General features: G+C 49.2%; 1 protein-coding gene and 1 pseudogene across 1 annotated transcript; both read right to left on the bottom strand.

Annotated features, from left to right (window-relative positions):
* Positions 1 to 631: 631 nt before the first annotated feature.
* LOC125554132 (ethylene-responsive transcription factor ERF060 pseudogene) lies at positions 632 to 1,858 on the bottom strand (annotated as a pseudogene).
* Positions 1,859 to 19,515: 17,657 nt separating this feature from the next.
* LOC125552659 (Polymerase/histidinol phosphatase-like protein) lies at positions 19,516 to 22,486 on the bottom strand. Its single transcript, XM_048716289.2, has 5 exons — positions 22,121 to 22,486; positions 21,318 to 21,442; positions 20,379 to 20,693; positions 20,121 to 20,290; positions 19,516 to 20,012 (listed from the first exon to the last, which is right to left on the bottom strand). Exons 1-5 carry the CDS (start codon positions 22,400 to 22,402, stop codon positions 19,627 to 19,629), a joined length of 1,278 nt encoding a protein of 425 aa, XP_048572246.1. The 5' UTR covers positions 22,403 to 22,486; the 3' UTR covers positions 19,516 to 19,626.
* Positions 22,487 to 22,843: the final 357 nt, after the last annotated feature.

Genomic DNA, 22,843 nt, shown 5'->3' with positions numbered 1-22,843 from the left:
TGATCGACCCGAACAGGGGATACATCATAGCTAAACCTACCTGGCCTGAACCAAGAGCGGCAATGCCGAACCAGCAAGAATTCCAACATCTCCCAAGCCATGTTCAAACTGTTTGTCAAGTCCCTTATTGTTCTCTAAAGGCTTAATTATCACAGGTCCTTGCAAACACATCCCTACCAAAAAGGAAAATTGCATTCATAATCTTAATGCTAAAATTAACGGCAATATAGCAATGTGTACACATCATATGAATTTGAAATTAGTGGAATGTTGTCTAAATTAAAATTATTTTTGACACCACAAGTATCAAACCCCAAGACTCTAGACTGAGAGAGATTTGTGCAAGGGTGATTTATGTGGAAACCGGCTCATGCAGTGTCGTCTCTGAAAGTCAAATTCGTGCAAGAACATCAAAATCTTCAAGTTTCTATCAAGGGATTTTTTTTTACTTCATAGTCCTGAGGTTAGTTGATGCATTTAGGAACAAATTTGCAACTTTTATACTAATTCATGTTCCATTCAACTGTAGAACTCATCCTATATTAGAACTTTCATCTCATCTCTGTTATGCTATTCTGAACAATATAAAAAAGTACTGCAGTACAAAACGCATGCCAATAGCAATTTCAAGTATACCAAAGTGTATCTTTATTGAATCACAAACTACATGACATACTTAAAATTTCTACATAAAACCTCCTTCCTGGCAATGCCATTCAAAAACCAAGCAGAGCAGGGGTTGATGTTACACAAGAATACTTGATCAAACCCATAATAACCTATCTAAGAGCCTAACGAAAGCAGAAGCAATCACTTTGAACGAGCTGTGGATCGGGCATGAACTCGGTTCAAGAAAGGATCGCGTCCCAGTCGATCTCGAGCGACGGGTACTTGCGCAGCAGGGACTCGTCCCATGGAGCCTCCGAGAAATCAAGAAGCTGCATCTCCGGGACGACGTCGGAGCACGAGGACACCTCGCCGTCGGCCGACGACGAGCTCTCTGAGACGGAGCAGCCTGGCTCGCTCTTGACGTCCGGGAAAGAGCTCGGCGTCAGGGTCGGCGTCGGCGCCGGCGTCGCATTGCTCTGGCTCTGCGGCAGGTCCTCCCCGTGGCAGATGGACCGGAGCTTGGCGTCGATCGCGGCGTCGAGCGGCGGGCCGTGGTGCTCGCCGCCGCGCCTGAGCTCGGGGAAGTTGAGCCTGGCGGACTCGCCGCGGAGCCGGAAGGCGGCGGCGTCGTAGGCCAGCGCGGCCTCGTCGGCGGTGTCGAAGGTGCCGAGCCAGAGGCGGGTGCGGTTGCGGGGCAGGCGGATCTCGGCGACCCACTTCCCCCAATGCCGCTGCCGCACGCCGCGGTACAGCTTGGCCGCCGGCCGCGCCGGGAGCGCCGCAACGCCGTGCCGCTTCATGGGCTGCCCCGCCACTGCCATGGCCGCGCCCGGCGCCCGGCGCACGTGGTGGAGCTGCGACTGGAGCTGGAGGATTTGCGCGGGAGTGAGGTAGCTGGCGCCACGAAGCAGGCCGGCGCTCTGCTCCGCGCCGGGGCAGGGGAAGGAGAAGGAGATGGTCGGCGCCGCGCCCTGCGCCGTCGGCGGAGCGAACGCGTGCATTACCTGGTCTCTGCCGTCCACCATGTGGTACATCGCCGCCGGAAGATCGGGCCTATAGCTGCGCCAGTCCACCGTCGTCGCCATGCCCTCGTCGATCAAGAAACGCCGACGATTTGGAGGAAGAGAAGCGGATGAGAGCTGGTAATTTGGGATGAACTGGACGATTTGCCAAGAGAATGAATTGGAGCCGGGTGCGACTGTTGGGCAGCGGCGGAGGAAGCGCTTGATTTGGTGGGCAAGAGCAGCCATTGCCGGGCTCTTTTATAAGCGCGCCGGAAGCAGGGCGAGGCCAATGAGGAGGCGCCTCGTGTACGCGGCGATCTCCTACTGCCACCTGTCGGGGCGCCTCCACGACCGGACGGGCGTCGCCGGGCAGGTGGCGGTGACACGACGGGCACCTGGCGGCTTGGTATTGGGCGAGGGGTGATTTTGACCTGGTAAAGTCCAGATCTAGCTGTCACTTGACTGTCGTCGAGTGACTGACCTACGCGGCAGCCTGGTTTCTACGGTCTCCGAGCACTCACGGATTTGTTTTTTCCTCCTGGGATTGCAAGGCCGCCTAGCGTAGATTGCACGTCTATACACAGTAGTTTGTCTTATAAATGGTACATTTCCAATTTTGTACGTACTATTGTATGGCGATACAACATCGAGGGGTGGTAATAGTGGTGTCGATGTAACGATACGATGGCGATGCAAGGGCCGCCCGTACATCGCTTTGATTTGGTGACAATGTCATTGTTTATGAGCGATGGTACACACGGGCAATTTGTGGCGAACTATCCTACAGTACCATTGAAAATGTGGGCAAACAATGGTCTTCTTTTTCCTTCCAGAAAGATGTTCCTTACTCTTCCAGAAACAAGGACATACAGACAGTGATATCCTATGTACTGTATACGGCAGAGACACGAGAGTGTAATTTTCGCCACGGAGATCAGACCTACTCCTATTTGTTTCAAAAAAAAATTTACTAAGAAGATTGAAAGCCTATACAGGCACACAACATGTTTTTTTTTCGCAAACCGACCCACCTCTCGTGCCCACCGCTGTCACTGCTCCTCCTCCCGCTCTAACTGCATGCGCCGGTTGCCGTCGTCCCGCTTCTCCACCAGCTAGCGGGCCCTCCACTGTGGGAGGTAGGCCGCCTCCTGCTCCGGCGTCACGACCAGCAACACGGCTCTCGGGGGGGGGGGGGGGTGCCGGCGTAGGCTCGGGCTGCTTCGGGAGAGGCGGCGGTGGTGGAGGGTAGACACGGCCCCCCTCCCCCCCCCCCCTGACAGCTCCGGGACTCTTCGAGGGCGTGTTGGTATGTCTCCTCCAGTGCGGCGAGGTACGCCAGCTCAGCCTCCTCATCCTCCCGCCCCACCACCAGGGGCGGCGGTGCGAAGCCGACATCGATCTGGATGGCGTCGTGGCGGTGCGCGTCGTGCTTGCTGGTGAACCACACGTCCTAGTTCGGGGAGTCCTCTGTGTATGCCGGGTCACGACACTGTGCCAGCGTGAGCTGGGCACGCCGCTTGCAGATCTCCTTTGTGTTGGAAATATGCCCTAGAGGCAATAATAAATTGGTTATTATTATATTTTCTTGTTCATGATAATCGTTTATTATCCATGCTAGAATTGTATTGATAGGAAACTCAGATACATGTGTGGATACATAGACAACACCATGTCCCTAGTAAGCCTCTACTTGACTAGCTCGTTGATCAATAGATGGTTACGGTTTCCTGACCATGGACATTGGATGTCGTTGAAAACGGGATCACATCATTAGGAGAATGATGTGATGGACAAGACCCAATCCTAAGCCTAGCACAAGATCGTGTAGTTCGTTTGCTAAAACTTTTCTAATGTCAAGTATCATTTCCTTAGACCATGAGATTGTGCAACTTCCGGATACCGTAGGAGTGCTTTGGGTGTGCCAAACGTCACAACATAACTGGGTGGCTATAAAGGTGCACTACAGGTATCTTCGAAAGTGTCTGTTGGGTTGGCATGAATCGAGACTGGGATTTGTCACTCCGTGTGACGGAGAGGTATCTCTGGGCCCACTCGGTAGGACATCATCATAATGTGCACAATGTGACCAAGGATTTGATCACGGGATGATGTGTTACGGAACGAGTAAAGAGACTTGCCGGTAACGAGATTGAACAAGGTATCGGGATACCGACGATCGAATCTCGGGCAAGTATCGTACTGATAGACAAAGGGAATTGTATACGGGATTGATCGAATCCTCAACATCGTGGTTCATCCGATGAGATCATCGTGGAACATGTGGGAACCAACATGGGTATCCAGATCCCGCTGTTGGTTATTGACCGGATGACGTCTCGGTCATGTCTGCATGGTTCCCGAACCCGTAGGGTCTACACACTTAAGGTTCAATGATGCTAGGGTTATAAAGGAAGTTTGTATGTGGTTACCGAATGTTGTTCGGAGTCCCGGATGAGATCCCGGACGTCACGAGGAGTTTCGGAATGGTCCGGAGGTAAAGATTTAAATATAGGAAGTCCTGTTTTGGTCACCGGAAAAGTTTTGGGTTTTATCGGTAACGTACCGGGACCACCGGAAGGGTCCCGGGGGTCCACCAAGTGGGGCCACAAGCCCCGGAGGGCTGCATGGGCCAAGTGTGGGAGGGGACCAGCCCCAGGTGGGCTGGTGCGCCCCCCCACAAGGGCCCAAGGCGCCTAAGGGGTGGAAAGGGGGCAAACCCTAAGGGCAGATGGGCCTTAGGGCCCATCCTGGTGCGCCTCCCTCTCTCCCCTCCCCTTGGCCGCCCCCTAGATGGGATCTAGGGGCTGCCGCCACCCCTAGGGAGGGAACCCTAGGTGGGGGCGCAGCCCCTCCCCTCCCCCTATATATACTTGAGGTTTGGGCTGCCCATTACACATGAGTTCCTCTCCTTTAGTTGGCGCAGCCCTACCTCTCTTTCTCCTCGTCTCTTGCGGTGCTTGGCGAAGCTCTGCTAGAGTACCACGCTCCTCCACCACCACCACGCCGTTGTGCTGCTGCTGGATGGAGTCTTCCTCAACCTCTCCCTCTCTCCTTGCTGGATCAAGGCATGGGAGACGTCACCGGGCTGTACGTGTGTTGAATGCGGAGGTGCCGTCCGTTCGGCACTAGGATCTCCGGTGATTTGGATCACGACGAGTACGACTCCTTCAACCCCGTTCTCTTGAACGCTTCCGCTTAGCGATCTACAAGGGTATGTAGATGCACTCTCCTTCCCCTCGTTGCTGGTTTCTCCATAGATAGATCTTGGTGACACGTAGGAAAATTTTGAATTTCTGCTACGTTCCCCAACAGTGGCATCATGAGCTAGGTCTATTGCGTAGATTCTATGCACGAGTAGAACACAAAGTAGTTGTGGGCGTTGATTTTGTTCAATATGCCTACCGTTACTAGTCCAATCTTGATTCGGCGGCATTGTGGGATGAAGCGGCCCGGACCAACCTTACACGTACGCTTACGTGAGACCGGTTCCACCGACTGACATGCACTAGTTGCATAAGGTGGCTGGCGGGTGTCTGTCTCTCCCACTTTAGTCGGATCGGATTCGATGAAAAGGGTCCTTGTGAAGGGTAAACAACAATTAGAGGACGTCTAACTTGTTTTTGCAGGGTATGCTATGTGATGTGATATGGCCAAGAAGAATGTGATGAATGATATGTGATGTATGAGATTGATCATGTTCTTGTAATAGGAATCACGACTTGCATGTCGATGAGTATGACAACCGGCAGGAGCCATAGGAGTTGTCTTAATTTATTTATGACATGCGTGTCAACATAAACGTCATGTAATTACTTTACTTTATTGCTAACCGTTAGCTGTAGTAGTAGAAGTAATCGTTGGCGAGACAACTTCATGAAGACACGATGATGGAGATCATGATGATGGAGATCATGGTGTCATGCCGGTGACAAGATGATCATGGAGCCCCAAGATGGAGATCAAAGGAGCTATATGATATTGGCCATATCATGTCACTATTATTTTGATTGCATGTGATGTTTATCATGTTTTTGCATCTTATTTGCTTAGAACGACAGTAGTAAATAAGATGATCCCTCTTTAAAAATTTCAAGAAAGTGTTCTCCCTAACTGTGCACCGTTGCAAAAGTTCGTCGTTTCGAAGCACCACGTGATGATCGGGTGTGATAGATTCTTACGTTCGAATACAATGGGTGTTCACGAGCCTAGCATGTACAGACATGGCCTCGGAACACATGCGAAACACTTAGGTTAACTTGACGAGCCTAGCATGTACAGACATGGCCTCGGAACACAAGAGACCGAAAGGTCGAGCATGAGTCGTATGGTAGATACGATCAACATGAAGATGTTCACCAATGTTGACTAGTCCGTCTCACGTGATGATCGGACGCGCCCTAGTTGACTCGGATCATGTAATCACTTAGATGACTGGAGGGATGTCTATCTGAGTGGGAGTTCATAAGATGAACTTAGTTATCCTGAACATAGTCAAAAGGTCTTCGCAAATTATGTCATAGCTCGCACTTCAGTTCTATTGTTTAAGATATGTTCCTAGAGAAAATTTAGTTGAAAGTTGATAGTAGCAATTATGCGGACTAGGTCCGTAAACTGAGGATTGTCCTCATTGCTTCATAGAAGGCTTATGTCCTTAATGCACCGCTCAGTGTGCTGAACCTCGAACGTCGTCTGTCGATGTTGAGAACGTCTGACATACACATTTTGATAACTACGTGATAGTTCAGTTAAACGGTTTAGAGTTGAGGCACCGAAGACGTTTTTGAAACGTCGCGAAACATATGAGATGTTTCGAGGGCTGAAATTGGGATTTCAGGCTCGTGCCCACGTCAAGAGGTATAAGACCTCCGACGATTTTCTTAGCCTGCATAACTAAGGGAAAAAAGCTCAATTGTTAAGCTTGTGCTCAGATTGTCTGAGTACAACAATCATTTGAATCGAGTGGGAGTTGATCTTCCAGATGAGATAGTGATGTTTCTCCGAAGTCATTACCACCAAGCTGCTAGAGCTTCGTGATGAACTATAATATATCAGGGACATATATGATGATCCTTGAGATATTCGTGATGTTTGACACCACAAAAGTAGAAATCAAGAAGGAGCATCAATTGTTGATGGTTGGTGAAACCACTAGTTTCAAGAAGGGCAAGGGCAAGAAGGGATACTTCATGAAACGGCAATTCAGCTGCTGCTCTAGTGAAGAAACCCAAAGTTGAACCCAAGCCCGAGACTAAGTGCTTCTGTAATAAGGGGAACAGTCAATGAAGCGGAACCACCCTAGATACTTGGTAGATGAGAAGGCTGGCAAGGTCGACAGAAGTATATTGGATATGCATTATAATGTGTACTTTACTAGTACTCCTAGTAGCACCAGGGCATTAGATACCGGTTCGGTTGCTAAGTGTTAGTAACTCGAAACAAAAGACTACGGAATAAACGGAGACTAGCTAAAAGGTGAGATGACGATATGTGTTGGAAGTATTTCCAAGGTTGATCAAATATCGTACGCTCCCTCTACCATCGAGATTGGTATTAAAACCTGAATAATTGCTATTTTGTGTTTGCGTTGAGCATAGACATGATTGGATTATGTCTATCGCAATACGGTTATTCATTTAAGGAGAATAATGGTTACTCCGTTTATTTGAATAATACCTTCAATGGTCTTACACCTAAAATGAATGGTTTATTGAATCTCGATCGTAGTGATACACATGTTCATGCCAAAAGATATAAGATAGTAATGATAGTACCACCTACTTGTGGCACTGCCACGGAAGTCATATCGGTATAAAACGCATGAAGAAGCTCCATGTTGATGGATCTTTGGACTCACTCATTTTTAAAAAGTTTGAGACATGCGAACCATGTCTATTGGTGTATATGCATGAAGAAACTCCATGCAGATGGATCGTTTGGACTCACTTGATTTTGAATCACTTGAGTTATGCAAATCTTACCACATGGGCAAGATGACTGAAGAGCCTCGTTTTTAGTAAGACGGAACAAGATAGCAACTCGTTGGAAGTAACACATTTTGATGTGTGCAGTCCAATGAGTGCTGAGGCGTGTAGTGGATATCGTTATGTTCTTACTTCACAGATGATTTGAGTAGATGTTGAGTATATTTAATTGATGAATCACGAGTTTGAATTATTGAAAGGTTCAAGTAATTTCAGAGTGAAGTTGAACATCGTCGTGACAAGAGGATAAAATGTCTATGATATGATCATAGAGATGAATATCTGAATTACGAGTTTGGCACAGAATTAAGACATTGTGGAAATTGTTTCACAACTAATACAGCCTGGAACACCATAGTGTGATGGTGTGTCCGAACATCATAACTGCACCCTATTGGATATAATGCATACCATGATGTCTCTTATCGAATTACCACAATAATTTATGGGTTAGGCATTAGAGACAACCACATTCACTTTAAATAGGGCACCACGTAATTCCGATGAGATGACACCGTATGAACTATGGTTTAGAGAAACCTAAGCTGTCATTTCTTAAAAGTTTGGGGCTACGACGCTTATGTGAAAAAGTTTCAGGCTGATAAGCTCGAACCCAAAGCGGATAAATGCATCTTCATAGGACACCCAAAACAGTTGGGTATACTTCCTGTCTCAGATTCGAAAGCAATAAGGGACTGTTTCTAGAATCGGGTCCTTTCTCGAGGAAAAGTTTTTCTCGAAAGAATTGAGTGGGAGGATGGTGGAGACTTGATGAGGTTATTGAACCGTCTCTTCAACTAGTGTGTGGAAGGGCACAGGAAGTTGTTCCTGTGGCACCTACACCAATTGAAGTGGAAGCTTATGATAGTGATCATGAAACTTCAGATCAAGTCACTACCAAACCTCGTAGGATGACAAGGATGCGTACTACTTCAGAGTGGTACGTAATCCTGTCTTGGAAGTCATGTTGCTAGACAACAATGAACCTACGAGCTATGGAGAAGCGATGGTGGGCCTGGATTCCAAAATGGCTTGAGGCCATATAATTCGAGAGAGGATCCATATATGAAAACAAAGTGTAGACTTTGGAAGAACTACTTGATGGTCGTAAGGCTGTTAGGTACCTATGGATTTTAAAAGGAAGACGGACAATGATGGTAAATGTCACCATTAAGAAAGCTCGACTTGTCGTTAAGATGTTTCCCGACAAGTTCAAGGAGTTGACTACGGTGAGACTTTCTCGCTCGTAGCGATGCTAAGAGTTTGTTGAAATTATATTAGCAATTACTGCATTATTTATGAAATCTTGCAGACAAGATGCAAAAAACATTGTTTCCTCGACGATTTTCTTGAGGAAAGGTTGTATGTGATACAACCGGAAGGTTTTTGTCAATCCTGAAAGATGCTAATAAGTATGCAAAGCTCCAGCAATCCTTCTAAGGACTGGAGTAAGCATCTCGGAGTTGGAATGTATGCTTTGATGAGATTATCAAAGATTTTGGGTGTACACAAAGTTTATGAGAAACTTGTATTTCCAAAGAAGTGAGTGGGAGCACTATAGAATTTCTGATGAGTATATGTTGTTAACATATTGTTGATCGGAAATGATGTAGAATTTCTGGAAAGTATGCAGAGTTATTTGAAAAGTGTTTTTCAATGGAAAGCCTGGATTAAGCTACTTGAACATTGAGCATCAAGATCTATAAGGATAGATCAATACGCTTAATGGTACTTTCAAATGAGCACATACCTTGACATGATCTTGAAGGTATTCAAGATGGATCAGTCAAAGAAGGAGTTCTTACCTGAGCTGTAAGGTATGAAGTTAAGACTTAAAGCTCGACCACGGCAGAAGAAAGAGGAAGGACGAAGGTCGTCCCCTATGCTTTTGTCATAGGCTCTCTACAGTATGCTATGCTGTGTACCGCACCTGAAGTGTGCCTTGCCATGAGTCAGTCAAGGGGTACAAGAGTGATCCAAGAATGGATCAGAGGACAGCGGTCAAAGTTATCCTTAGTAACTAGTGGACTAAGGAATTTTCTCGATTATGGAGGTGGTAAAAGAGTTCATCGTAAAGGGTTACGCCGATGCAAACTTCGACACTAATCCAGATTATTCTGAGTAGTAAACTGGATTCGTATAGTAGAACAGTTATTTGGAATAGCTCCAAATAGAACGTGGTAGTTGCATCTAGAAGATGACATAGAAATTTGCGAAGTACATACGGATCTGAATGATGCAGATCCGTTGACCGAAACCTCTCTCACAAGCATAACATGATCAAACCCAGAACTCTTTGGGTGTTAGTCACATGGGGATGTGACCTTGAGTGTTAATCACATATCGATGTGAACTAGATTATTAACTCTAGTGCAAGTGGGAGACTGTTGGAAATATGCCCTAGAGGCAATAATAAATTGGTTATTATTATATTTCCTTGTTCATGATAATCGTTTATTATCCATGCTAGAATTGTATTGATAGGAAACTCAGATACATGTGTGGATACATAGACAACACCATGTCCCTAGTAAGCCTCTAGTTGACTAGCTCGTTGATCAATAGAGGGTTACGGTTTCCTGACCATGGACATTGGATGTCGTTGAAAACGGGATCACATCATTAGGAGAATGATGTGATGGACAAGACCCAATCCTAAGCCTAGCACAAGATCGTGTAGTTCGTTTGCTAAAGCTTTTCTAATGTCAAGTATCATTTCCTTAGACCATGAGATTGTGCAACTCCCGGATACCGTAGGAGTGCTTTGGGTGTGCCAAACGTCACAACGTAACTGGGTGGCTATAAAGGGGCACTACAGGTATCTCTGAAAGTGTCTGTTGGGTTGGCACGAATCGAGACTGGGATTTGTCACTCCGTGTGACGGAGAGGTATCTCTGGGCCCACTCGGTAGGACATCATCATAATGTGCACAATGTGACCAAGGAGTTGATCACAGGATGATGTGTTACGGAACGAGTAAAGAGACTTGCCGGTAACGAGATTGAACAAGGTATCGGGATACCGACGATCGAATCTCGGGCAAGTATCGTACCGATAGACAAAGGGAATTGTATACGGGATTGATCGAATCCTCGACATCGTGGTTCATCCGATGAGATCATCATGGAACATGTGGGAACCAACATGGGTATCCAGATCCCGCTGTTGGTTATTGACCGGAGGACGTCTCGGTCATGTCTGCATGGTTCCCGAACCCGTAGGGTCTACACACTTAAGGTTCGATGACACTAGGGTTATAAAGGAAGTTTGTATGTGGTTACCGAATGTTGTTCGGAGTTCCGGATGAGATCCCGGACGTCAGGAGGAGTTCCGGAATGGTCCGGAGGTAAAGATTTAAATATAGAAAGTCCTGTTTTGGTCACCGAAAAAGTTTCGGGTTTTATCGGTAACGTACCGGGACCACCGGGAGGGTCCCGGGGGTCCACCAAGTGGGGCCACAAGCCCCGAAGGGCTCCATGGGCCAAGTGTGGGAGGGGACCAGCCCCAGGTGGGCTGGTGCGCCCCCCCACAAGGGCCCAAGGCGCCTAAGGGGTGGAAAGGGGGCAAACCCTAAGGGCAGATGGGCCTTAGGGCCCATCCTGGTGCGCCTCCCTCTCTCCCCTCCCCTTGGCCGCCCCCTAGATGGGATCTAGGGGCTGCCGCCACCCCTAGGGAGGGAACCCTAGGTGGGGGCGCAGCCCCTCCCCTCCCCCTATATATACTTGAGGTTTATGCTGCCCATTACACACGAGTTCCTCTCCTCTAGTTGGCGCAGCCCTACCTCTCTTTCTCCTCGTCTCTTGCGGTGCTTGGCGAAGCCCTGCTGGAGTACCACGCTCCTCCACCACCACCACGCCGTTGTGCTGCTGCTGGATGGAGTCTTCCTCAACCTCTCCCTCTCTCCTTGCTGGATCAAGGCATGGGAGACGTCACCGGGTTGTACGTGTGTTGAACACGGAGGTGCCGTCCGTTCGGCACTAGGATCTCCGGTGATTTGGATCACGACGAGTACGACTCCTTCAACCCCGTTCTCTTGAACGCTTCCGCTTAGCGATCTACAAGGGTATGTAGATGCACTCTCCTTCCCCTCGTTGCTGATTTCTCCATAGATAGATCTTGGTGACACGTAGGAAATTTTTGAATTTCTGCTACGTTCCCCAACACTTTGCACGCGCTCGTGCAGACTGTGTCACAGCCGGCACCCAAATGCGGGGGTGGTTGAGATGCCAGCCGTGGAGGAGGTTCACGCCGTGCCACGACAGTGGGACACGGTATTCCCAGTGGTACCACGCGCGGTGCACCGGGATGTACAAGCTATCCCGTAGCCGGCGAGCCCTCCCCACTGTTGGCACCTACGCCCACCTTGCCGGTCCACGCGACAAGCCGGGCTGGTCCTGCTTGGCCTTGCCTTTTCCTTTGCCAAAGAAGCCCGCCATAGCTAGGGTTTTGTGTCGCCGGTGAGGGAGCAAGTGTGCCTAGATGTGGACGTAAGTGGAAGGTGAATGGATGACCCCCTCCCCCCCCACACACACACGCACGCACTCACACATACTTGCCATTTAAGAGTGGACTCCGGACACTTCCGGTTGCTGCCATGCGGGCCCGAGTTAGGTGGCGGCATTGACTACGATTGTGTGGGGTAGTTGGGCGGCTGACACGCGGGCTCGAGGCGGACATTGAGCGGATGTGCAACGCGTTCGTCTCGTGTCCGTGTGGACGCAAATTTGGGCCGAAAATGTGTCCACATAGACAACAAGCTTACGAGATTTGGGTTTGCGTCGGTGCGTTAGGCCGGCCTTTTCATCCGCCTCGACCCATGCATCGACGCGTTGGAGTTGCCCTAAAGAGGGTAACCCCTGCCTCTGTATCGAGCAATGCACACAATCATCTTTATTATATTATTCAACAGTCTGATAAAAACAAATACGTGGGTCAACTTAAAGTCAGCTTTTTGGCGAACAATGTCGCTACACCTACTAGCTTGATGATGCAGCCTGACCACACACCAACACACACCATATAATCCAATGGCCTCACCAAGCCGCCGCCCTATGTCGAGCCGAGATCACCAATCGGTCTAGCAGATCCTCAACGCGCACAACATGAATATATACATGAATAAGTGTGTCTTGGTCTTTAGTATGTGAAATGGTCTTATAGTCGCATCCCTTTGATTGGATGGCTTATTTGGCTCTCCAAGATCTTTATGTCCATAGCTTTATACATGTTTGGAGTTTCACAACACAAAGCCATGGATGCCGATTTCAAATAATTTTGTTTCAACTTTAATGTGTTACGGGTTCTTGTACTCCCTCCGATCCATATTAATTATCGTTGATTTTGTATGATCGAACAGAGTAGCACATGTTTGTTTTGGTTTATTTGTTATTTTCTGCCAAACTTATTTCTCAGCAAGTCATCCATTTGGCTTTGTACGTACTAAAATTGTACCAAAGTTAAGACACTTTTTGTTTGGGAGGAAGTATACACTGGCCAGCAGTTATATCGGTTGCGCTGCGGTGGCAAATATTGCCATAATTTTCCAACGATACCGGCACAAATTACTCTGTCAAGCCACATCTCATAATCTGGAGAACAAACTACGGCATGCATACGACGAAACAGAAAGAAACAAAACGCTCGCTGCTGCTGAAAGTGAGACGCGAAGGGAGGAACACAAGGGTAAGGCCCGATAGGGTCACTATTCATTCCCCCCTAACCTAAACCTGCCCGCTACAGTCCGTTCACGCCGAAACGCACCCACAAATGGGCGACGCCGATGCGCACCGGAAGGCGAGCGACGGCCAGAGAAATAAAGGCGACCGGATCCAAAACCAGATCGCTCGTACGCTCCGATCACTGTGCGGGGCGATGGGATCCCCCTCTCCTCGGGCAAGCGAACAGCAGCGGCCGCGGATGCGTCCGTGGGGAAAGCGGCTTTCGTAGTGGTCGTGGGAGCTCCTGTCGCGGCGAGGCGACTTGACGCGACGGCAGGCGGAGGCACGCGTGGTCTGTGGCCGCTGCGAGAATTGTCGATCGCGACGGGGGTGGGATGGAATGGAAGGGGAAGCTGGCCGTGAGCCGCAGATGGGGCGCCTGGCCTGGAAGGGGGAATGTCCACGTGTGCCGTTCGCGTCCGCAGGATAAGAACGGGTCGCTTGGAGCTTTTGGGGAAGAGATCTCCTAGGGCGCCTAACCACGAGATCCTGTCCTGCAATCATCTCATCTCTGTCTCCAAGCGTGCATGTGTCCTCCAGGAAAGAGTATCATCAACTGTGGCAGTACATCTACTCTCTCCTTTCTGAATATAAGTCTTTAGATTTCAATATAAGCTACACGCGGAGCAAGATAAATGAATCTACACTTTAAAATATATCTACATACATCTATATGTAGTTCATATTGGACAATCGGTGAGCCTACCTAATCCCCCCGAAACCCTTCCCCCCGCGCCGCCACCCGCGAGGCGGCCGGGGCGGGCGCCCAGATCTCCCCGCCGTCGGCCTCCCCTCCTCCTCCCTCCTCCCTCGCCGCCGCCAAGGAGCGCGGCCGGGCAAAGCCCGACCGCCGCCGGCGGCGGGGCGTCTTCTTCCTCCTTCTCCGCGCGAGATGGGGCGGCGCGGGCTCCTCCTTCGTGTGCGGGCGCGGGGCACCGCGGCCCCCTGGCGTTGCGTGGCCGGCTGCGCGACGGTGCGCGCCTCTCCGCGGTGGCCGGATCCGCCCGGCAGGCGGCGTGGGCGGCGGCTGGGGTCCGGCTTCGGGCTGCTGGCGGCTGCGCTGGTTCCTCTCCGTCGCGGGCGTGCGGCGGTGGTGCGGTTCGGCCGATGGCGGTCCGGCGACCTGGTGGTGGTGGCCGGCGGTGCGCGTGGTGGTGCTTCTACTTGGCCGCTCTCTGTGCGGGGAGGTAGGGGAGCGGCTTGGACAGGGGCGGCTGCGTGCCGGCTGCAGCGCGAATGCGGCAACTTTACGGGTCTCGGAGATCCCAACGGGGCCTGTGCGGCCACGGGCCTGGTATATTCCTGCTATTGCGTCCGGTTAGCTACCGTCTTCGATGGTGGAGGTATGGCCCTCCCGCGTGCCGACGATGCTGCTGCCCTAGTCCCGGCTCCTCTTCTTCCTTGTGCGGACCATGCTTCACGGTACCGTGGTGAGACGGCGTGGGAAGCTTCGTGACCGGGTTGGCGCAGGGTGAGGGTCTGTTTGGTGGCGAGCTCTGGAGTGCTTGAGGTGGAGGTTGCGATCGGGAGAAATCCCAGTTGGCTTGGCCGACACCGACGCGGTGGCGCTTGTGGGTACCGCCGGACCTTCCTGAAGGGCGTCGGATCTACCTTTCCTCTCTCCTCACAGCGTATCGGGGGAAACTCTTGGCAGCAGTGTCGTCATCGTCGCGTCCCTTCTTGAAGGTGTTGATTGGTATCGGTGCTTTGATGGCTCGGAGCTTGGTTGACGATCTTCGGTGGATACAACGGCCACGAGGCTTCTTCTTCGCTTTTGTCGATCCGTCGTTGTTAGCATTTGTTTCTCTCGTATTTTCTTTTTCTTTTCTTTTGAATGTGACTGTGTTGTTTTCGTCTTAGCACTTATCATTCGATGTATCGGTTAGTTGCTTTACATACAAAGTGGAGAAAACCTTTTTTATAATGTAGTATATTAAAATCTTTAAAAAGACTTGTATTTAGAAATGAAGGGAGTATGTTTTTATGTTCTCCCAGGGCCGAGAAATTTGGGCGCTGCGCTGGAATATTTGGAACGCACGGTTGGAACATGAATTCTAGAAGAAAAACGGAGCACGGCGAACCCAAAACATACATGTAATGGCGACGATTGTGGCTCTAGGATGCTGGTCTTTAAAGCATCTCCAATTGTGCTCTTAGGAAAATCTCGTTAGACGATTTTTTCATGTCGGCGTCGAAAAAACGATCCAGTCGTGTCTTCAGGAGCTCAATTTTCACCGGCCTGAACCGAAATCAGCGTTGACGGACCCAGACCGAACCCGGCGCGCTGGGGGACACCCGGAGACACCGGGAAAAGCGGTTTTGGCGCGAAAAAGCCGCGGGCCAGCCGCGTCAGCGACACCGCCCTCGTCTTCCCCCGACGCCTCGGTTTCTCGCGGAGAATCAACGGCAAGGCTGCCGCCGGTCAGCGTTGACATTGATTCCTCACGGGCGGCGCGTCACGGGGCGACGCGCCGACGCCTCCCCTCCCTCACACGCGTACACACGGGCGCGACGCGGCTATATAAGCCGGTGGCCTCCCTCGCCTCTGGCCACACCAGCCCCAGCCGCCGAACTCTCTCTTTCTCTCTCCCGTGCGCCGCCGCCGAGCCTCCCTCTCCTTCTCCCGCACGTACGCCGCCGAGCCCTCCCTCTCCTCTCCCGATGGCCGAGCGTTACCCCGGCGACGAGGCGGTGGCCAACGGCTTCGACCGCCGCTCGCTCCGCGAACAGGAGTCGTGGCTCCTGTTCCAGGCCAACATCCCGGCGCCGCCGGACATGCGCGTCGGGCCGACGGGGTGGAGGCTAGCAACGGGGGAGTGCCCATTCCCCCGTTGCCCGACACCGTGGCGTGCCCGCGCTACTTCGCCGACGAGGTGGAGATCGTGCGCGCCTCCCTCACCGAGGAGCAGCGCGCCCTCCCCCAATACGCCGCCGACAACCACACGGTGTGGGCGGCGTACTTCGAGCGCCGCCAGCAACAGAGGCTGGCGTCCACCAACGGGGCGCTGGTGGGCGGCGGCATGAAGAACAGCGAGGGGCGCCACCTGTGGTGGGGCGTCCCCGGCCGCACGCTCGAGGGCGGCAACAACCCGCCGCTGGCCTACCCTTCCCTGGCGAGGGCGGGCGCCCCGTCTCACCGCTGACGCGACGGGCAATGGATGCCCAGGCGGTTCGGCTCCTCCTCGTCGTCCTCCTCCCACTCCTCTTCCCACTCCTCTGGCTCTCCGGCGCTGCTCGGCGTCAAGGCCGAGCCCGCGGCGGAGACGCCGCTTGGCCTGAGCACGCGCAGCGCCGGCATCGTCATCAACGAGGGCGGTCGGCGCGCCTTCTCGTCGGCTCCTCCACGCTTCATCAAGCTAAAGACGGAGCCGGGGCTCGCGCCGGTGAAGACGGAGCCGGGTCTCCCCGCCGTGAAGACGGGCATGGCGACGCAGAGCTCGACGACGACACGGCCCTGGAATGGGCACGCAAGGACTCCCTGAAGATGGCGAGGGAGCGCCAGCGCGCTGCCCTGGCGCGGTTCGAGCAACGCCGCCGGGGCCGTGACGAAGGAGGAGTCGTCGTCATCGAGGACAGCGACGACGACGACGCGCCGCCGCCACCGGTCCGCATTGGGGACGCCGGTCAGGGATCCACCAGGGACGGCTGCGTCAAGGAGAAGCCCGACAACGACGGCGGCGGCGACTACTTGGTGTTCAACGACTTTCTGTTTTAGTTATATTTGCTATGTACCGCCGGACATTTTAATATATGCCAAATTTGGCTGAAATTTAGCCGTGTTCAAACGAATTCGCCGAATGTTTTTTTTAAATATGCGCGTCTGGGGGCGGCCCTGGGGCCGGCGACTGGGGATCAACTCGCCCCCAGGCCTTTTTTTTGCGCCGGCTCGCCCCCAGGAGGCGATTTCAGGCGCCTCCTGGGGGGCCAACGGCTGGAGATGCTCTAAGGGGCACGAACACATGAACTTCCCCACTGTCATTGAAAGGGTCTAATACGGTTCTAGCACATGAGCGGCTCGTTCTGGCGACAGTAATGGTATTTTGATGAACTTTAATAATAGATTTGATACTTATCGCAAAATATATATTTTCAAACCCATTTCAGCAAGCTGGAAATTAACAATTTCGGTGCCTATGGTTCCGCCCCTAGCTACAAATCCACGGCCTCGTAGCGTCAGCGTCGATTCCAGCTAATCAATGGCGGCTTTCCACTGGCATCATCAGGCAATGCACATGATCTTAGACCAGCTTAGTAGTATAGTAGGCACACAAAGCAGCCGTGACCAAGACCACCATCTCCGGCAGAGAAAAAAACAAGCGCAAAAAAACGAAAGCAGAAAGGAGAGGCAACACCTGCCAGCCGAGTGCCGTTGGCCCATCTCAGCATAAACATACCCTCACCTCATGGGCGCAAACATCAGATGGGTGGAGATAATGTTCTAAACTGCAAGTCAAAAAATACTACATGCAGACGATAATGCTTTAATATGAACTGGTGGTTGTGGGGCAAAGAGGCCAACATGGATTAGTGGCCATCCGGAGGAGGCAAAGATTAAGGCCTAATGATGCATCACAGCCGATTTGGCAACATGCTAATCATGCGGAGCACGTAATCGTTAGGTCTTGATGCCCTTTCAGGAAAGAGTGTGACAAATTTGGTGATGGGTGATGACATGAGCCTCAGCGGCATAAACAAGTCATATAAATTAAATAGAGACGAAAGGATCGAGTAGGAAATAGGTGTGACAACATAACAATATGATTCATTATGCTGTAGATTACTTACTGACGCAGCACCACAACAGGGTGACAGTGTTGGCGGCCTTGGCTTGGAGGCAGGGTGGAAAGCGACACCAAACCAAGAAGGCAAGGTCACTTATTTTTAATCCCGTTCATGGTATTATTCAACTTATTATATACTTCCTGTATGCCAACTCAAAAAAATACATATGAATTAAACATGGCTAAACAAAAGGATCATGCTTCAGGATTGGGTTTGTCAAAGCTAATAAAATTAATATGTATGAGCAAGTATGTAGTTGCTTATTTTGATCGTTTCTCATATCTTTTCTTATCATAAACTATATCACATCAAAAAAAATTTCATTTATTTATGGTCGAGGCTAAAGGCCCAAGGGGTGTAAGATTTTCTACATCCTACGCCTCCAGTATAGGGCTTTCTATCCCAAACTCTTCAAACATGAAGCTGAAAAATGAGGGTAAGAAACTCAAAGTTGAAAAAAACATGATTAATCACATACTCCCTCTATATCTAAAATAAGACGTTTTTGCAGTTCAATTTTTCAGCTTCACAAAACAACGTAATTATGGAAGGTTTGATTTTTTTTATAGAATGACTGTAAAGGAGGCCCCTACAGTATAATTGTTGATTGGTGCAACAGACCCAAATTGCAACTACCATGTCTTGATCCTGGGTTGGTGGGAGGTCATCAGCCCCTTTCCACCACTAGGCTATGCTAGTGTGCTATGGAAGGTTTGATTAAGAGTGTCTTTTTTCTCAGGAAACATGAAGCTCATGGCCGGTCATTTAAATTATGCCCAATGAGCATACATCATGCAGAAATGAATATCCATTATCTGATAGCTTTATTATGTTATATAATGATAAAAGCTTGGATTCCATGAACCTATTTGCATACAGCAACACTTGAGTTATTTGTAGAGCTACCTTGCCCCTTAGATTACGTTGAATAAGAGGCTAAGTTGTACGGAACTTATTTGGCCAATCAAATTCATTTCACTAAAAGAAACTACAGTTGTAAGGAAATCTTATGTGAAGTTCCACGAATTTATTAGCAAAGCATATGGTCACAAGTATTAACTGAAAAGCACATTAAAGGCCAAATTCCTCAAAGAGAACTTGTGTGTTAGACACTGACTGGAACTACATAAATAACCAGGATAGTCCCCATTCCAAAATGTCTGCAATATAAGATACTGAAGATGCACAATGAATATGATTTTGAAAATGAAACTGCGCTAGTAGAGTAATTGATATGTGCTTGATTCGTGCGGTTATAGACAGGTGATATGCTCGTTAAAGAAACAGTTGCATACTTGCATGCTCTCATGGTGCCTATTTGAGTGTACTTAATTACCATCCAGGAGTAGGAATTCCTTGTTAAAATATTAATGACCCACTCAATATATTTTCTACTTTCAGCAACATCATCAGCTAACAAACAAAAAAAAGCTCTGATGGGCTGTTAAAAGAACAGAGTAAAATGTGGGTATGTTGAGGAGCACATTCCGGATAGGGAAAAATACATTGTTACACATGGTCATGTAGTTGATGTTATGTTTTTGCTGCGTAGCAAACAAGCTTTGATCGTACTTCCTCAAGCTCAATATCTTCCATATCATCATAACTTAACCATGAAGATAAGCAGAGATTAACAACATCTGTACCACTATCAATTGGTGCAAAGCCATCAGAATTTGAAAGTTGTCCAAACTTAAGTATCTTCCCTAGATTGGCAGCAGATGGTTCCTCTGCAAACTTCAGTAAGATGTCTTTCATTGCACTACACCAGATAGGCCGAGCCATCTCCAAGAAGGACGATAAAGTTGTAATAGCAAGCTTAACTTCTCCAACGTCAGTCTCGTCTTTCGTGCCTTTTCCATGAAAATCTGAACCTCCAAGCTTCAGAAGTCCATACTTCTCAGCTAATTGACTAAACCCTGAAGAGTTAATGCTAACGAAATAAGTATTTGGCACGTGATAGGAGTATCTCCTTTTATTTCGAATCACCTATTTATGTACTACAACTGTGCAAGCGACATACGTACCATCAACCTTCCCATCACTTCTGTAAACCTCCATAGCATGAAGACCAGCACCTTTCAAGGACCTAATGATGGCATCCGGATTCTTCAATGACCATGGGTGGGCTAATGCAGATATACCTCCAGTACGGCTAATCATCTGCACCACAGTTTCAGTAAATGGTTCACTCCCTCTGCAGAAAATACACGCACAGTTGTTCACTAAGCATTTTTCTCAGCATGACATGCTCAGTGGAATGAAGTATTACTTGTATGACTTACGTGGCATATGCAGGGCCATCATCACCAAGATACTTATTAAACGCTTGCCTGACATTATCTACATAACCTGCTTCAACCAAAGCCCTTGCAATATGGAGTCGACCAGGTGCCACTCCCTCACCAGCAATCTTAGTTACACGCTCCCACTTTATTGGCATCTTCAAACTGTTTAGCTTTGCCAGAATATTCTTTGCGCGTAGGTATCGCCCGTTTCTAATGTTCAAGAGCATGCTGTCCAACTCATCAAACCTTGATGGGCCACACATACCATAGTATGCAAGAATATGAACAGGTTCACCAGCGCCAGGAATTTCCCTTTTAGACAATAGTTTCAGGGGAAGTTAAGGCCCAAAGGGCAAAAGGCAACATATGTACAGTGAACGGCATAAAATACTGGCCAATGTATCGTTATTTTGACAGAAATCACTTATATCACGTCAGACAAATATGTTTTGACTTTTGATCAATGATCATCAGTAATATAAATATGACATACATGAAAGGAGCAAGGTGTTTCTAAAAGGATCATTTAAGAGGTGATAAATTTTGATCTATACAAACGACAATTCTTGGGATCAGCATTCTGTCCAGATAAAACAGCAAATGGCTGCTAATAAAAACTGATTTAACTCATATATTTCACTTTAAATGATACCTCTTTATGCAATAAGTGCACCAGCTCATGAGCAAATTTATCAATTTCAGGCTCTAGATTTATGGCTTTGCCGAGCGATAAGTAACATGAATAAACCCTCCCATACAGAAACAAGGTAGCTGCAACTTTGGACAATCATAGTTCTAAACGACGAGGGTATTTATGCAATATGCTGACTGATTTGTTGCATTGTAATGTTTTCTCTAAAAATATATCACTGTATTGTTTATTTTCACTTTGAACATGAGAAATGCCTTTGTAAGCAAAGTAAAAAAGGCTCTTACCGTGGAGAATGTAGTGCACTAATTTCTACTCCAGGAATTATTCTTATGCCACATTTATGAGCTGCAGACATAGCTTCCGGTATACCAGCCATGGTATCATGATCTGTTAGGGCGAGAACTTTCACCTGCATACCGGCATTTATAATTTAATCATTCTTATTTTTCAACAATCAAAAGTGTGATACCATATAACAGTAACACTAAACCTGGCAGACATCCGTAACAGAAACATTGTGGAAATAAGATATATTGCACCCGGAAATGATCCATGAGAAGAAGAAAAATGGAATTAAACCAATTGATGTTTTCTGCTTTCTGAGAGATAAAAAGTTAAAGACGACAATAATGCACATTGTGAACTACCTAACGCAGTCAGCAGATCACCACTTCAATTAACTTTGGTGGTGTCAGTGTGCCCATACCGCAGGCATTATCTCTTCTATTATCTTCTTTGTCTTGTCTTTTAACTTTGATGGAATAACGCAATTATTGAAGGCCGAATAAAGCTTTGAGAGGACACACAGACTTTCCTCTAAGATGCTCCAGTACAGCATTTTAAACAAGTTAACAATACAAGCCTATGAGGCTTCTACTAACCAAAATCAAACCAATAGGCATGCTATACATGTGGCGAACGATCAGGAGACAATGCTTGTATTCGCTCAACACTGGAAGATTTGCAGATGGGATAATTTTCCAGGGAGAACCTACACGGCACAGGACAGAAAACGCTAGCCGAACCTCGCACGCATTTTCTCAAACACCTGCCGCGCAAGCAGAGGAGAGGATAGGGACCGACTAACCCCGTTGCGGTGGGCGCGCTCGACGAGAGCGGAGGGGGAAAGGAACCCGTCGCTATGGTTGGAATGGGAGTGAAGCTCAAACAGCACGTTGGCTCCGCCGCCGGAGGCCATGCGCGCGGCATGGGGCGGCAGGAAGCCGTCCGCGGCATCGGCCGTCGAGTGTTCCGGAGGGGGCGTGGGGTGCGCCCAGGCGCGGACGTAGTCGAGCGCCAGGGCCTGGTCAGCGCTGGTCTTCGCCTTCTTCCTGCCCCTGCTCGGCTTCGTCTTCTTCTTGGTTCCCATGGCAGGGTTTGGGAGGTTGGAGTGGGCCAAGCGGCTTCGGTCAAGGGGGAGGAAGGTGAGAGAAGAAAAGAAGGTTCTTTTGATGCTCCCGGCTTGGCAAATAGAGATTCATCGGCCGTGTACTTTAAATTTGAATTTAATGATTTCGGTTTGTCTCGGATCCAGTTATTTTCATCTTACTTAATGTACTATACATGACATTACTGTTATTTTGGATGGCCGGCCTAGCCCTCGGGCAGTCGCATTCCGCGCGTTCGTTGTGTTGTCTTTGATTCGCCATTCCCCCTCCCTCTGATATCGCCCCCCCTCCCCCCATCACACCATCGAGCACGGTGCTTGCAGCATCACCTTCGTCATCGAGGCACCGCCCACCGCCACTCGCATCCCTAGCCATCGCCATCTCGTTTGCAGCTCATGCCCTGGACAAGTCGCCGCTCAACA

This window comes from Triticum urartu, chromosome 4A (assembly GCF_056163025.1).
Source record: "Triticum urartu cultivar PI428250 chromosome 4A, HENAU_Tu73, whole genome shotgun sequence".
Taxonomy (NCBI): domain Eukaryota; kingdom Viridiplantae; phylum Streptophyta; class Magnoliopsida; order Poales; family Poaceae; genus Triticum; species Triticum urartu.
Note: the sequence above shows the minus strand (reverse complement) of the source record. Positions and strands in the feature narration are given on the sequence as shown.

What these genes read in the sequence shown, in the direction of transcription:
- LOC125552659 (XM_048716289.2), bottom strand. Translation starts at nt 22,402, where the DNA reads ATGGGAACCAAGAAGAAGACGAAGCCGAGCAGGGGCAGGAAGAAGGCG. An exon ending in AGTGCACTACATTCTCCACG is followed by an intron (nt 20,694 to 21,317) that starts GTAAGAGCCTTT and finishes ATTGTCTAAAAG; the next exon opens with GGAAATTCCTGGCGCTGGTG. An exon ending in AAGTGATGGGAAGGTTGATG is followed by an intron (nt 20,013 to 20,120) that starts GTACGTATGTCG and finishes TTAACTCTTCAG; the next exon opens with GGTTTAGTCAATTAGCTGAG.